Source organism: Mustelus asterias, chromosome 3 (genome assembly GCF_964213995.1).
Source record: "Mustelus asterias chromosome 3, sMusAst1.hap1.1, whole genome shotgun sequence".
Lineage (NCBI taxonomy): Eukaryota > Metazoa > Chordata > Chondrichthyes > Carcharhiniformes > Triakidae > Mustelus > Mustelus asterias.
Genome location: NC_135803.1, coordinates 898,111 through 914,232, shown reverse-complemented (window position 1 = coordinate 914,232; position 16,122 = coordinate 898,111). Strand labels below are relative to the sequence as shown.

General features: G+C 45.2%; 1 protein-coding gene across 3 annotated transcripts in view; it reads left to right on the top strand.

Annotated features, from left to right (window-relative positions):
• Positions 1 to 16,122, top strand: part of masp1 (MBL associated serine protease 1) — a 250,250-nt gene that overhangs the window by 148,791 nt on the left and 85,337 nt on the right. For all 3 annotated transcript variants that reach the window (XM_078204208.1, XM_078204214.1, XM_078204221.1), the window contains exon 7: positions 12,250 to 12,368. In XM_078204208.1, coding sequence (XP_078060334.1) covers positions 12,250 to 12,368 — 119 coding nt within the window. The remainder of the gene's footprint in view (positions 1 to 12,249; positions 12,369 to 16,122) is intronic.

Genomic DNA, 16,122 nt, shown 5'->3' with positions numbered 1-16,122 from the left:
CCCGCACATCTTTGGACTGTGGGAGGAAACCGGAGCACCCGGAGGAAACCCACGCAGACACGAGGAGAATGTGCAAACTCCACACAGACAGTGACCCGAGCCGGGAATCGAACCCAGGACCCTAGAGCTGTGAAGCAGCAGTGCTAACCACTGTGCTACCGTGCCGCCCCTAGGGAGGAAGTGGAAGGATGGTTTGGCAAGATTGCTGATGACACAAAGGTTGGAGGTGTTGTGGACAGTGTAGAGGGATGTCAGCAGTTGCAACGAGACATAGATAAGATGCAAGACTGGGCGGAGAAGTGGCAGATGGACTTCAACCCAGATAAGTGTGTGGTGGTTCATTTTGGCAGGTCGAATAGGATGGAAGAATATAATATTAAGGGTAAGACGCTTGGCAGTGTGGAAGAACAGAGGGATCTTGGGGTCCGGGTTCATAGGACGCTCAAAGCGGCATTGCAGGTTGAGGCTGTGGTTAAGAAGGCGTATGGAATACTGGCCTTCATCAATAGAGGAATTGAGTTTAGAAATTGGGAGATAATGCTGCAGCTGTATAGGACCCTGGTCAGACCCCACCTGGAGTACTGTGCCCAGTTCTGGTCGCCTCATTACAGAAAGGATGAGGAAGCCATAGAATGGGTGCAGAGGAGATTTCCGAGGATGTTGCCGGGATTAAGTGGTATGCCTTATGAGGATAGGTTGAGAGAGGTGGGTCTATTCTCCTTGGAGAGGCGAAGGATGAGAGGTGACCTGATAGAGGTGTATAAGATGTTGAGAGGTATTGATAGAGTGGATTCTCAGAGGCTTTTACCCAGGGCTGAAATGGTTGTCACGAGAGGCCACAGGTTTAGGGTGCTGGAGAGTAGGTAGAGAGGAGATGTTAGGGGTAAGTTTTTCACTCAGAGGGTGGTGGGTGCGTGGAATCGGCTGCCGGTAGTGGTGGTGGAAGCTGATTTGGTTGAGTCTTTTCAGAGACTTTTAGGTAGGTTCATGGAGGTTAGTAAGACAGAGGGTTATAGATGAGCCTAGAAGGTAAGGAAATTGTTTGGCGAGGTTGATTCCAGAGTTGAGAGGGTTGTCTTATGGGGAGAGACTGAGTAGACTGGTTAGCTTAACTTCTGTAGCTCTCCTCACTGAAATTCAGAAGAATGAGGGGAGATCTTATAGAAACATATAAGATTATGAAGGGAATAGATAAGATAGAAGCAGGTAAGTTGTTTCCACTGGCGGGTGAAACTAGAACTAGCCTCAAAATAAGGGGAAGCAGATTTAGAACTGAGTTGAGGAGGAACTTCTTCACACAAAGGGTTGTGAATCTGTGGAATTCTCTGCCCAGTGAAGCAGTTGAGGCTGCCTCATTGAATGTTTTTAAGGGAGGGATAGATAAATTTTTGAACAGTAAAGGAATTAATGGTTATGGTGAGCGGGCGGGTAAGTGGAGCTGAGTCCACATAAAGATCAACCATGATTTTATTGAATAGTGGAGCAGGTTCGAGGGGCCAGATGGCCTACTCCTGCTCCTAGTTCTTATGTTCTTATATTCAATAGTGCGTGGCATTGGGAGTAATCCTGAGGTATTGCCCTTGAGCTCCTGCTTTTTAATTCACTTCCTCATTCGTTAAACTCTGATTGCAGGACCTCATCCACTTCTTCTACCTATGATTTAGTCCCAATGTGGAGACCACTGGCTTTTCACCTCCCTCCAGTTAATGCTCTGCAGCTGCTCTGTGACATCCTTGACCATGGCACCAGGGAGGCAACATACCATCCTGAATTCAGCCTACATTCGCAGAAATGCCTGTCTATTCCTCTAACTATGGAATTCCCAGTCACCGTAACAATTCCATTCTTTCTCCTCTCCTGTGCAGCTGAGCTACCCATGGTGCCATGAGCTTTTCTCTAGGCACAGTCACCAGAGGAACCATCTCACTCACCAGTATCGAAAATGGAAAAGTGATTGGCGAGTGAGATAGCCTTGGGGTTTCCTGCATTACCTGCCTGTTTCTCGGAGATACTCTGGTAGTCACCCATTCCCTCTCTGCTTGTGTAGTTCTTAGCTTCAATTTGACCACCTCTAAGCATGCTATTCATGTAATCTTCAACATTGTGGATGCACCACAGTGACTCCCGCCGCCCTTGAGTTTCCCAACCTGGAGTTCAGGCTCCTGCAGCTGATTTCACTTCCCACTGATGTGGCATCAAGGGCACTTTGTGCCTGAATGATTTCCCACATCCTGCAGGATGCACATTCCATGCACTGACATACCTTAAACTTATTTAAAATCTTTACTCATCTGTCACTCACAAATCATCTCTGTGCAGAATTCAGAAAAGCCTTTACTTACCAACCAACTGTGGTTTTGCTCTTCAGTTTTATCTGTAATTCTCTCTCTCTCTCGCCATTGCTTTCTGGACTCTGATGGCATTCATTCAGCTTCTTCCCCTGTGACAAAGTAAGACTGGAGGCTGAGGAAAGGCAGAAAAAGAAAATATCACCGACGTTTCCTCATCACCAAACTCATTTTCTTTCGTTCATTTTAGAACATAGAACAGTCCAGATCAGGAAAAGGCCCTTCGGCCCACGATGTTGTGCCGAACATGACACCGAATTAAACCAATCCCTTCTGCCTGCCCTTGCTCCATATCCCTTTGTTCCTTGCATATTCATGTACTTATCTAAAATTCCCTTGAACATCCCTATCGTATCTGCCTCCACCACCACCCCTGGCAGCATGTTCCAGATACCTACCACTCTCTGTGTAAGAAACCTGCCCCTCACATCTCCTTTGAACTTTCCCCCTCTCACCTTCAGTGCATGCTGCCTAGTATTAGACATTTCAACTCAGGGAAAAGATTCTGACGGTCAACCCTATCTGTGCCTCTCATAATTTTACAGGTTTCTATCCAGGTCTCCCCTCAGCCTCCGCCGCTCCAGAGAAAACAACCCTAGTTTGTCCAGCCGCTCCTTATAGCTCATACCCTCTAACCCAGGCAGCATCCTGGTAAACCTCTTCTGCACCCTCTCCAAAGCCTCCATGTCCTTCCTGTAATGTGGTGACCAGAATTAAACGCAATATTGTCAGTGCAGCCTAACCAAAGTTTTATTTAGCTGCAACATGACATCCTAACTCTTGTATCAATGCCCCGACCAAATAAAGGCAAGCATGCCACATGTCTTCTTTATCACCCTATCTACTTGTGTGGGCACATGTTATATTTTAACTGTGTTGTTAAATAAAGTTTGTCTCAATAGAAACTTCCTAATGGATCAGCAGATTCACACCTGGAGCAAAACAACTATTATGCTCATATTAATGCCCAAAAAAGTTGGAGTCTCGGCTAACTTCGTGGAATTTCTGATCTGGTCCCGAACAGAGTGAATGGACCTTTTGTTTATTTAGGTTCTCCTGGGATTTTAGACTAGGTATACAGAATCATGTTGTTAATGGACAAGGGCAGCAGATACCTGGGAACACCACCACCTGCAAGCTCTCCTCCAAGCCACTCACCATCCTGACTTGGAAATATGTCGTCATTCCTTCGCAGTCACTGGGTCAAAATCCTCCCTCCCTAACAGCATTATGGGTCAACCCACAGCACATGGACTGCAGCGATTCAAGAAGGCAGCTCACCACCACTTTCTCAAGGGCAACTAGGAATGGGCAATAAATGGTGCAAAAGATTAAATCTCACGGGATCAGGGGTGAACTAGCTAGATGGATTCAGAACTGGTTTGGCCATAGGAGAGAGAGGGTGTTATTCTGAATGGAGGTCTATAACTAGTGGTGTTCCACAGGAATCAGTGCTGGGACCTCTGCTTTTGTAATATATATAAATGACTTGGAAGAAAACGTAGCTGGTCTGATTAGCAAGTTTGCGGATGATACTAAGATTGGCGGAGTTGTGGATAATGATGAAGATTATCAGAGAATACAGCAGGGTATAGATAGGCTGGAAAATTGGGCAGAGAAATGGCAGATGGAATTTAATCCGGACAAATGTGAGGTGATGCATTTTGGTAGATCCAATTCAGGTGGGAGCTATAAAATAAATGGCAGAATAATCCGGAGCACAGACTCACACAGGAAGTACAGGTCCACAGATCCTTAACAGTAGCAGCACAGTGGAAAAGGTGGTGAAGAAAGCATATTGCATGCTTGCCTTCATTGGACGGGGCATCGAGTACAAAAGTTGGCAAATTATGTTACAGTTGTATAAAATGTTGGTTAGGCCACATTTGGAATACCGCGTCCAGTTCTGGTCACCACACCACCAGAAGGACGTGGAGGCTTTGGAGAGAGTGCAGAAAAAGTTTACCAGGATGTTGCCTGGTATGGAGGGTATTAACTATGAGGAGAGATTGAATAAACTGGGATTGTTCTCCCTGGAAAGATGGAGGCTGAGGGGCGACCTGATAGAAGTTTATAAAATTATGAGGGGTATGGATAGGATGAATAGTTGGAAGCTTTTTCCCAGGGGCAGAAATGACAATTACAAGTTCAAGATAAGGGGGGAAAGGTTCAGTGGAGATGTGCGGGGGAAGTTTTTTACACAGAGGGTGGTGGGGACCTGGAATGCACTGCCAAGTGAGGTAGCTGAGGCAGATACATTAGCCACATTTAAGACTTATCTTAATAGGCATATGAACAAACGGGGAATAGAGGGATATAAGCCATTGGGTTAGATAGGCAAACATGATCAGTGCAGGCTTGGAGGGCCGGAGGGCCTGTTCCTGTGTTGTACTGTTCTTTGTTCTTTGTTGTTATTCCTTGTTCTTTGTAAATGCTGGCCAGCCAATGACCCCCATGACCCACGACTGAGTAATAAAAAATGGAAGGTACTGTTTCAGTTTCATTTGAAAAACAAAGGTAGTTGCTGACTGGAGCTGTTTAAAAGAAGTGGCTCTCTCTCTTTGAAAAGGCCTCTCGGAGAGCTCCAGGGCTGGAAACCGAAGTTACAGCAAGAATGCCTGTGTTTTGCAAACAGTTTGAAGAGGGGGTTTAAGTAAAAAGTAAAGTGTATTTATTAGTCACAAGTAAGGCTTACATTACATTGCAATGAAGTTACTGTGAAATTCCCCTAGTCGCCGCACTCCGGCACCTGTTCAGGTAAATGCACCCTAACCAGCACGTCTTTCAGACTGTGGGAGGAATCCGGAGCACCCGGAGGAAACCCATGCAGACACAGGGAGAAAGTGCAAACTCCACACAGACAGGAGATTTGATAGAGGTGTATAAGATTTTGATGGGTATAGATAGAGTGAATGCAAGCAGGCTTTTTCCGCTGAGGCTAGGGGAGAAAAAAACCAGAGGGCATGGGTTAAGGGTGAAAGGAGAAAAGTTTAAAGGGAATATTAGGGGGGGCTTCTTCACGCAGAGAGTGGTGGGAGTGTGGAATGAGCTGCCAGATCAAGTGGTAAATGCGGGGTCACTTTTAACATTGAAGAAAAACTTGGACGGGTTCATGGATGAGAGGGGTGTGGAGGGATATGGTCCAAGTGCAGGTCAGTGGGACTAGGCATAAAATGGTTCGGCACAGACAAGAAGGGCCAAAAGGCCTGTTTCTGAGCTGTAATTTTCTATGGTGACCCAAGCCAGGAATCGAACCCAGGTCCCTGACGTTGTGAGGCAGCAGTGCTAACCACTGTGCCACCGTGCCACCCCTTTAAATCTTTAAGAGGAATAGTGCTTGAATTAGAACTCATAGGGACAGATGAGCAGTTAAGAATTGTATCTTGTTATGTTTAAGCAGCGATATGTTAAATGTTAATTTAATTCATCTGTTATAGTTAAACTGTGTTGTTAAATAACGTTTATTTTCATAAACCCTTCCCAGTTGTCAATAGAATCGCACCTCGAATGAAAGATACTCACATTATTGCAAAAGTAGTAAATTGTTGGGATCTAGTCTGACTTCATCGTATAATTTGGGGTTAAATATATTATAATCTCTTCTGCACCTTTTCCAGTGCTATCATATAGCTCCAATAGTGTGGATTCCAGAACTATATACAGTAATCTAGTTGTGGCCTAACCAACATTTTATATAGTTCCAGCATAACGTCCCTGCTCAGAATCTCTATGCGTCGGCTAAGAAAGGCAAGTAAACCATTTGCCTTCTTAACCATAAGACCGTTAGACATAGGAGCAGAACGAGGCCATTCGGTCCATCGAGTCTGCTCCGCCATTCAATCATGGCTGATTTTTTTCTTATCCCCATTCTCCTGCCTTTTCCCCATAACGCTTGATCCCCTTATTAATCAAGAACCTATCTATCTCTGTCTTAAAGACACTCAATGACCTGGCCTCCACAGGCTTCTGTGGCAGAGTTCCACAGATTCACCACTCTCTGGCTGAAGAAATTCCTCCTCATCTCTGTTTCAAAGGATTTGTGTATAAAATGATGAAGGGGATAGATAGAGTGAACGTTCAAAGACTATTTCCTCGGGGGATGGAGCTATTACAAGGGGGCATAACTATAGGGTTCGTGGTGGGAGATACAGGACGGATATCAGAGGTAGGTTCTTTACGCAGAGAGTGGTTGGGGTGTGGAATGGACTGCCTGCAGTGATAGTGGAGTCAGACACTTTAGAAACATTTAAGCGGTTATTGGATAGGCACATGGAGCACACCAGGATGATAGGGAGTGGGATAGCTTGATCTTGGTTTCAGATAAAGCTCGGCACAACATCGAGGGCCGAAGGGCCTGTTCTGTGCTGTACTGTTCTATGTTCTATGTTCTATGTCCCTTTAGCCTGAGGTTGTGCCCTCTGGTTCTAGTTTTTCCGACTAGTGGAAACATCCTCTCCATGTCCACTCAAACCAGGCCTCGCAGCATCCTGTAAGTTTCAATAAGATCCCCCCTCATCCTTCTAAACTCCAATGAGTACAGACCCAGAGTCCTCAACCATTCCTCATACGGCAAGCTCTTCATTCCAGGGATCATTCTTGTGAACCTCCTCTGGATCCTTTCCAAGGTCAGCACATCTTTCCTTAGTATTGCTTAACCATTTTATCCACCTATCCTTGTACCTCAAGGGACCTGTGCACATGCACACCAAGACTCCTCTGATCTTTGGTGCTTCCCAGGGTCCTGCCATTCATCATGTATTCATGTATTGGCTTGTTTGTCCTGCCCAAGTGCATCACCTCAGACTTACCCAGATTGAATTCCATTTGTTACTGACCAGCCCATCTATATATCCTGCAATCTAAGGCTATCCTCCTCACTATTTACCAACATACCGATCAACCCTCCTACATTCAAGTCTAAATCGTTGATATAAACCACAAACAGCAAGGCCCCAACACTGATCCTGATGGGACCGCACTAGGGTCTTCCAGTCAAACACCCCCCAACCATCACCCTCTGCTTCCTGCCACTGAACCAATTCTGGATCCAATTTGCCAAATTTCCTTGGATCCCATGGGTTCTTACCTTCGCTATCAGTACCCCATGTGGGACCTTATTAAAAGCCTTGCTGAAGTCCAAGGAGACCACATCAAATGCATAGCCCTCACCTACACACCTGGTCACCTCTTTGAAACACTCAATCAAGTTGGTCAGCCTTGACCTCCCCTTTTCAAATCCATGCCGACTGTTCTTGATTAATCTCTGCCTCTCCAAATGCAGATTAATTCTGTTTCTCAGAATTGCTCCCAGTAGTTTCCCCACCACTGAGGTTAGACTGACTATCCTATAGTTTCCTGGTTTACCCCTTCCTCCCTTCTTACAAAGAACAGGAACAGGCCATCGGCCCTCCAAGCCTGTGCCAAACATGATGCCCTAACTAAACTAAAAAAAAACTTACTCCGTCATTATCCCTCCATTCCCTCCCTATTCATGTACCCACCCAGATGTCTCTTAAATGTTGCTAATGTGCCTGCTTCCACCACCTCCTCTGGCAGCGCGTTCCAGGCACCCACCACTCTCTGCATGAAAACTTCCCTCGCACATCTCCCTTAAACTGTCCCCCTCTCACCTTGAACCTGTGCCCTGTGTAATTGACACTTCCACCCTTGGAAAAAGCCTCTGACTATCCACCCTGTCTGTGCCTCTCATAATTTTGTAACCTCTATCAGGTCTCCCCTCAGCTTCCATCTTTCCAGTGAAAACAATCTTAGTTTATTCAACCTGTCCTCGTAGCCGACACCCTCGAGACCAGACAACATCCTGGTGAACCTTCTTCGCACTCTCTCCAAAGCTTCCACGTCCTTCTGGTAATGTGGTGACCAGAACGGCACACAATACTCCAAATGCCGCCTAACCAAGGTTTTATATAGCTGCAACATGATTTCCCAACTTTTGTACTCGGTGCCCCGGCTGATGAAGGCAGGAATGCCATATGTCTTCTTAATCACCTTGGCCACCTGTGCTGCTACTTTTAGGGAACTGTGGACCTGCACGCCCAGATCACTCTGTGTTACGAGAGGACACAGGTTTAAGGTGCTGGGGGGTAGGTACAGGGGGGATGTCAGGGGTAAGTTTTTCACTCAGAGGGTGGTGGGTGAGTGGAATCGGCTGACGTCGGTGGTGGTGGAGGCAAACTCGTTGGGGTCTTTTAAGAGACTTCTGGATGAGTACATGGGATTTAATGGGATTGAGGGCTATAGATAGGCCTAGAGGTGGGGATGTGATCGGCGCAACTTGTGGGCCGAAGGGCCTGTTTGTGCTGTGGCTTTCTATGTTCGATGTTAATATTCCTAAGGGTTCTGCCATTTACAGTATAATTCACACCTAAATTTGATCCTCCAAAATGCATCACCTCGCATTTGTCCGGATTAAACTCCACCTGCCATTTCTGTGCCCAAGTCTCCAATCTATCTCTATCCTGTTGTATCCTCTGACAATCCCCGGCACTATCAGCAACTCCACCAGTCTTTGTGTCATCTGAAAACTTACTAATCAGACCCCCTACATTTTCCTCCAGATCATTTATATAAACTACAAACAACAGAGGTCCCAGCGCTGATCCCTGCGGAACACCACTAGCTACAGATCTTCATTCTGAAAAACACCCTTTCACCGCTACTCTCCGTCTTCTAAAACCAAGATGTGGAGATGCCGGCGTTGGACTGGGGTGAACACAGTAAGAAGTCTCACAACACCAGGTTAAAGTCCAACAGGTTTATTTGATAGCAAAGGCACTAGCTTTCGGAGCGCTGCTCCTTCATCAGGTGAGTGGGATTTCAGTTCACAAACAGGGCATATAAAGACACAAACTCAATTTACAGAATAATGGTTGGAATGCGAGTCTTTACAGCTAATCAAGTCTTAAAGGTACAGACAATGTGAGTGGAGAGAGCGTTAAGCACAGGTTAAAGAGATGTGTATTGTCTCCAGCCAGGACAGTTAGTGGAATTCTGCAAGCCCAGGTAAGTCGTGGGGGTTACAGATAGTGTGACATGAACCCAAGATCCCGGTTGAGACTGCCCTCATGTGTGCGGAACTTGGCTATCAGTCTCTGCTCAGCGACACTGCGCTGTCGTGTGTCGTGAAGGCCGCCTTGGAGAACGCTTACCTGAAGATCAGAGGCCGAATGCCCATGACCGCTGAAGTGTTCCCCAACAGGAAGAGAACACTCTTGCAAGTGTCACCAGGCAAGAGTGTTCTCTTCCTGTTGGGGAACATTTCAGCGGTCACGGGCATTTGGCCTCTGATCTTCGGGTAAGCATTCTCCAAGGCGGCCTTCACGACACACGACAGCGCAGAGTCGCTGAGCAGAGACTGATAGCCAAGTTCCACACACATGAGGGCAGTCTCAACCGGGATCTTGGGTTCATGTCACACTATCTGTAACCCCAACGACTTGGATGGGCTTGCAAAATCTCACTAACTGTCCTGGCTGGAGACAATACACATCTCTTTAACCTGTGCTTAACCCTCTCTCCACTCACATTGTCTGTACCTTTAAGACTTGATTACCTGTAAAGACTCGCATTCCAACCATTATTTTGTAAATTGAGTTTGTGTCTTTATATGCCCTGTTTGTGAACTGAAATCCCACTCACCTGACGAAGGAGCAGTGCTCCGAAAGCTAGTGGCTTTTGCTACCAAATAAACCTGTTGGACTTTAACCTGGTGTTGTGAGAACATAAGAACATAAGAAATAGGAGCAGGAGTAGGCCATCTAGCCCCTCGAGCCTGCCCCGCCATTCAATAAGATCATGGCTGATCTGACGTGGATCAGTACCACTTACCCGCCTGATCCCCATAACCCTTAATTCCCTTACCGATCAGGAATCCATCCATCCGCGCTTTAAACATATTCAGCGAGGTAGCCTCCACCACCTCAGTGGGCAGAGAATTCCAGAGATTCACCACCCTCTGGGAGAAGAAGTTCCTCCTCAACTCTGTCTTAAACCGACCCCCCTTTATTTTGAGGCTGTGTCCTCTAGTTTTAACTTCCTTACTAAGTGGAAAGCATCTCTCCGCCTCCACCCTTTCCAGCCCCCGCATTATCTTATAAGTCTCCATAAGATCCCCCCTCATCCTTCTAAACTCCAACGAGTACAAACCCAATCTCCTCAGCCTCTCAGCCTTGATAAGGGATAGGATCTACAAATATTTGGATAGACAGGGACTTATTAGGGAGAGTCAACATGGCTTTGTGCGTGGTAGGTCATATTTGACCAATCTATTAGAGTTTTTCGAGGAGGTTACCAGGAAAGTGGATGAAGGGAAGGCAGTGGATGTTGTCTACCTGGATTTCAGCAAGGCCTTTGACATGGTCCCTCATGGGAGGTTAGTTAGGAAGGTTCAGTCGCTAGGTGTACATGGGGAGGTAGTAAATTGGATTAGACACTGGCTCAATGGAAGAAGCCAGAGTGGTTGTGGAGGATTGCTTCTCTGAGTGGAGGCCTGTGACTAGTGGTGTGCCGCAGGGATCGGTGTTGGGTCCATTGTTGTTTGTCATCTATATCAATGATCTGGATGATAATGTGGTAAATTGGATCAGCAAGTTTGCTGATGATACAAAAATTGGAGGTGTAGTGGACAGTGAGGAAGGTTTTCAAAGCTTGCAGAGGGATTTGGACCAACTAGAAAAATGGGCTGAAAAATGGCAAATGGAATTTAACGCAGACAAGTGTGAGATATTGCACTTTGGAAGGACAAACCAAAGTAGAACGTACAGGGTAAACGGTAGGACTCTGAAGAGTGCAGTTGAACAGAGGGATCTGGAAATACAGGTACAGAATTTCCTAAAAGTGACGTCACAGGTGGATAGGGTCGTAAAGAGTGCCTTTGGTACATTGGCCTTTATAAATCGGAGTATCGAGTATAAAAGTTGGAGTGTTATGGTAAGGTTATATAAGGCATTGGTGAGGCCGAATTTGGAGTATTGTGTACAGTTTTGTTCACCTAGCTACAGGAAGGATGTAAATAAGGTTGAAAGAGTGCAGAGAAGGTTCACAAGGATGTTGCCGGGACTTGAGAAGCTGAGTTACAGAGAGAGATTGAATAGGTTGGGACTTTATTCCCTGGAGCGTAGAAGATTGAGGGGAGATTTGATAGAGGTGTATAAGATTTTGATGGGTATAGATAGAGTGAATGCAAGCAGGCTTTTTCCGCTGAGGCTAGGGGAGAAAAAAACCAGAGGGCATGGGTTAAGGGTGAAAGGAGAAAAGTTTAAAGGGAATATTAGGGGGGGCTTCTTCACGCAGAGAGTGGTGGGAGTGTGGAATGAGCTGCCGGATAAAGTGGTAAATGCGGGGTCACTTTTAACATTGAAGAAAAACTTGGACGGGTTCATGGATGAGAGGGGTGTGGAGGGATATGGTCCAAGTGCAGGTCAGTGGGACTAGGCAAAAAATGGTTCGGCACAGACAAGAAGGGCCAAAAGGCCTGTTTCTGAGCTGTAATTTTCTATGGTTCTTGGTTGGCGGTAAACACTGAGGGATCGTTTTTGATGGTTGCAGAATTTACAAACTGAGGCGTTTGTACAGATTCAGGATGCAGAGCTGAGAATTTAGGACTAAGATGAGGAGGAATTCCTTCAATTAAAAACTCACGTTGTTGAAGTTTTTCATCTTGCACTCATCAGAGCAATTCGCTCGAGAACCAAATTATGAAGGGAACAATAATTTATATTGCATGAGACAAGAGGGCTGATTGGTTGGCAAGTGGATTCCAATTTATGCCACAACCTCCATGGCAGTGCCTCTACCAATTAGAATATTAAAATATTATATTTTAAATATTAATACATTAATATCTTTTCATATATTAATGTATATTTTGTGTTTTTTTCAGGAACTCCTTGTCCTATCCTCCATCCTCCTGCCAATGGCACAATTGAACCAGTCCAAGACCAATATTCATTCAAAGATCAAGTCCAGATCAGATGCAACACTGGATTTAAATTTGTAAAGGTACTTTGCATCAACACTCTGAAATCAATTGAATACCTTCTCTGTCAGTCAACAAATTTGTTGTCATAATCTTACACTTTCATATCTTAAAAAGCATAATTTCAAAAGGCAATTTGATGAAATGTGTTGACCCTGGCTTGGTTGTAATGATTAAATCAGGGGCCGTCCTATTTCTAATCAGCCTCTCCCCGTGATAGTTGGCACATGACCATATTGAATGGTGGTGCATGCTCAAAGGGCTGAATGGCCTACTCCTGTACCTAGTTTCTATGTTTCTATTAGCATCTAGAAAGGGGTGGGAGTTTATTCCCCTGCTACTTATGTACATCTCACTGCTCTGGAACTGGTTAGTTGGTGCAGTATCTGGACAGTGCATGTGCAAGGGCCACAGCTCTTCATAATCCATATCAATGTGAGTGTTTGATGGGGACAATGTAGAGGAAGCTATACTCTGTATCTAACCCCGTGCTGTACCTGTCCTAGGAGTGGTTGATGGGGATAGTGTAGAGAAAGCTTTATTCTGTATCAAAGTAGTTTAAATAGTGAGAATGGATGGATCAGGTGAGGGAAAATCAGGAAGCTAAAAGCAATAGCAATTTGGATAATGATACTCCGTGTCTGACAAGAGGTTACAGAGTGCAGAGAGCTAAGTGTGCACCAGCAAACATGGTTACAAGTTGACCAAGGTGATGAAGTGAATATTGAAGGATATTTGACATTTTAGAAAGATATGCAGAAAGGAAAGGAGGTGGCATAGCTCAGTTAATAAAGGATGAGATCAGGAAAGTAGTGAGAAATGATCATGGCTCAGAAAAGAAGCATGTATAATAAGGCTTGGTGGAGGTAAGAAAGAACAAAGTAAAAAGTCATTGGAGGCCACCTTAGTGATAGCTGCACTGTAGGACAGAGTATGCATCAATTATTAATGGGAACTTGTCAGAAGGGAGCTGAAGTGATACTGAATTGGGTAACTTTAATTTTCATATAGATTAAAGGCTTTTTTTTCCAGTGGATATGGGTGTCGCTGGCAAGACCAGCATTTATTGCTCGTCTCTAATTGCCTTTGAACTGAGTGGCTTGCCCTGCCATTTTAGAGTGGGTCTGGAGTTACATAGAACCATAGAAAATTACAGCTCAGAAACAGGCCTTTTGGCCCTTCTTGTCTGTGCCGAACCATTTTATGCCGAGTCCCACTGACCTGCACTTGGACCAGACATGTAGGCCAGACCAGGTCAGGATGGCAGATTTCCTTCCTTAAAGGACATTAGTGAACCAGATGAGTTTTTACAACAATCAACAATGGTTTCGTGGTTATCATTTGATTTTTAATTTCTGATTTTTATGGCATTCAAATCTCACAATCTGCCCTGGTGGGATTTGAATCCGGGTTCCCAGAACATTACCCTGGATCTCTGGATTACTAGTTCAGTGACAATATGACTGTGCCACTGTCTCCCTGAGGACAAGTTTATAGAGTGTATTTTAGACAGTTTTATAGAATGATAGTGTGGAACCAACCATGGAACAGACTATTGTAGATCTCATGTGTAATGTGATATGATTCATTAATGTAAAGTAAAATTAAAGTTTATTTATTAGTTACAAATAAGGCTTGCATTAACACTGCAATGAAGTTACTGTGAAATTCCCCGAATGATCTCCGATTATCTCATAGTAAGGATCCTCTTGGCAAGAGTGATAAAAATATGATGGAATTCCACATTCAGTTTGAAGGTGAGAAACTTTGGTCTGAAACTAGTGTCTTAAACATAATTTTTCAAAGCGATTATAAAGGTTTAAAGATGGAGTTGATTAAAGTGAACTCGGGAAATCAAGTCAGCAGGAAAATAGCATTTTCACAGCACAGACATTGAAGGAAATAGTTCCGAATTCTCAGGAAAGATATATTCAATTGAAAAAGAAAAACTGAACAACAGGGATAAACCATCTATAGCTAACTAAGGAAGTTAACAAGTTAGTATCAAATTGAAAGAAAAGGTGTAGAATGTTATAAAGAATATTGTTCGGCTTGATGATTGGAATTTAATCCGGATAAATGCGAAGTGATGCATTTTGGAAGAAATAATGTAGGGAGGAGTTATACAATAAATGGCAGAGTCATCAAGAGTATAGAAACACAGAGGGACCTAGGTGTGCAAGTCCACAAATCCTTGAAGGTGGCAACACTGGTGGAGAAGGTGGTGAAGAAGGCATATGGTATGCTTGCCTTTATAGGACGGGGTATAGAGTATAAAAGCTGGAGTCTGATGATGCAGCTGTATAGAACGCTGGCTAGGCCATATTTGGAGTATTGCATCCAGTTCTGGTCGCCGCACTACCAGAAGGACATGCAGGCGTTAGAGAGAGTGCAGAGAAGGTTTACCAGGATGTTGCCTGGTATGGAGGGTCTTAGCTATGAGGAGAGATTGGGTAAACTGGGGTTGTTCTCCCTGGAAAGATGGAGAATGAGGGGAGATCTAATAGAGGTGTACAAGATGCCCAAGGAGGCAAAGAGTGTGTATAGATGGGTCTTTTTCTAAATGGAGGTCGGTCACCAGTGGTGTGCCCCAGGGATCTGTTCTGGGACCGTTGCTGTTTGTCATTTTCATAAATGACCTGGATGAGGAAGTGGAGGGATGGGTTGGTAAGTTTGCTGATGACACGAAGGTTGGTGGGGTTGTGGATAGTCTGGAGGGATGTCAGAAGTTATAGAGGGACATAGATAGGATGCACGACTGGGCGGAGAAGTGGCAGATGGACTTCAACCCAGATAAATGCGTAGTGGTCCATTTTGGCAGGTCAAATGGGATGAAGGAGTACAATATAAAGGGAAAGACTCTTAGTACTGTGGAGGATCAGAAGGATCTTGGGGTCCGGGTCCATAGGACTCTAAAATCGGCCCCGCAGGTGGAGGAGGTGGTTAAGAAGGCGTATGGTGTGCTGGCCTTTATCAATCGAGGGACTGAGTTTAGGAGTCCGGGGATAATGATGCAGCTATATAAGACTCTCGTCAGACCCCACTTGGAGTACTGTGCTCAGTTCTGGTCGCCTCATTACAGGAAGGATGTGGAAAAGATTGAAAGGGTGCAAAGGCAATTTACAAGGATGTTGCCTGGATTGAGTGGCATGCCTTATGAGGATAGGCTGAGGGAGCTCGGACTTTTCTCCTTGGAGAGATGTAGGATGAGAGGAGACCTAATAGAGGTATATAAGATGTTGAGAGGCATAGATCGGGTGGACTCTCAGAGGCTTTTTCCCAGGGTGGAAATGGCTGCGATGAGAGGACACAGGTTTAAGGTGCTGGGGGGTAGGTACAGGGGAAATGTTAGGGGGAAGTTTTTCACACAGAGGGTGGTGGGCGAGTGGAATCAGCTGCCATCAGTGGTGGTGGAGGCAAACTCAAAGGGTCTTTTAAGAGACTCCTGGATGAGTACATGGGGCTTAACAGGATGGAGGGTTATAGGTAGGCCTAAAAGGTAGGGATACATTCAGCACAACTTGTGGGGCCGAAGGGCCTCTTTTTGTGCTGAAGTTTTCTATGTTTCTAAGATTATGAAGGGGATAGATAGGGTGAACGGTGGGAAGCTTTTTCCCAGATCAGAAGTGTCGATCATGTGGACTCACGGGCTCAAGGTGAGAGGGGCGAAGTATAACTCAGATATTAGAGGGATGTTTTTTACACAGAGGGTGGTGGGGGCCTGGAATGCGCTGCCAAGTAGGGTGGTGGAGTCAGGCACGCTGACATCGTTTAAGA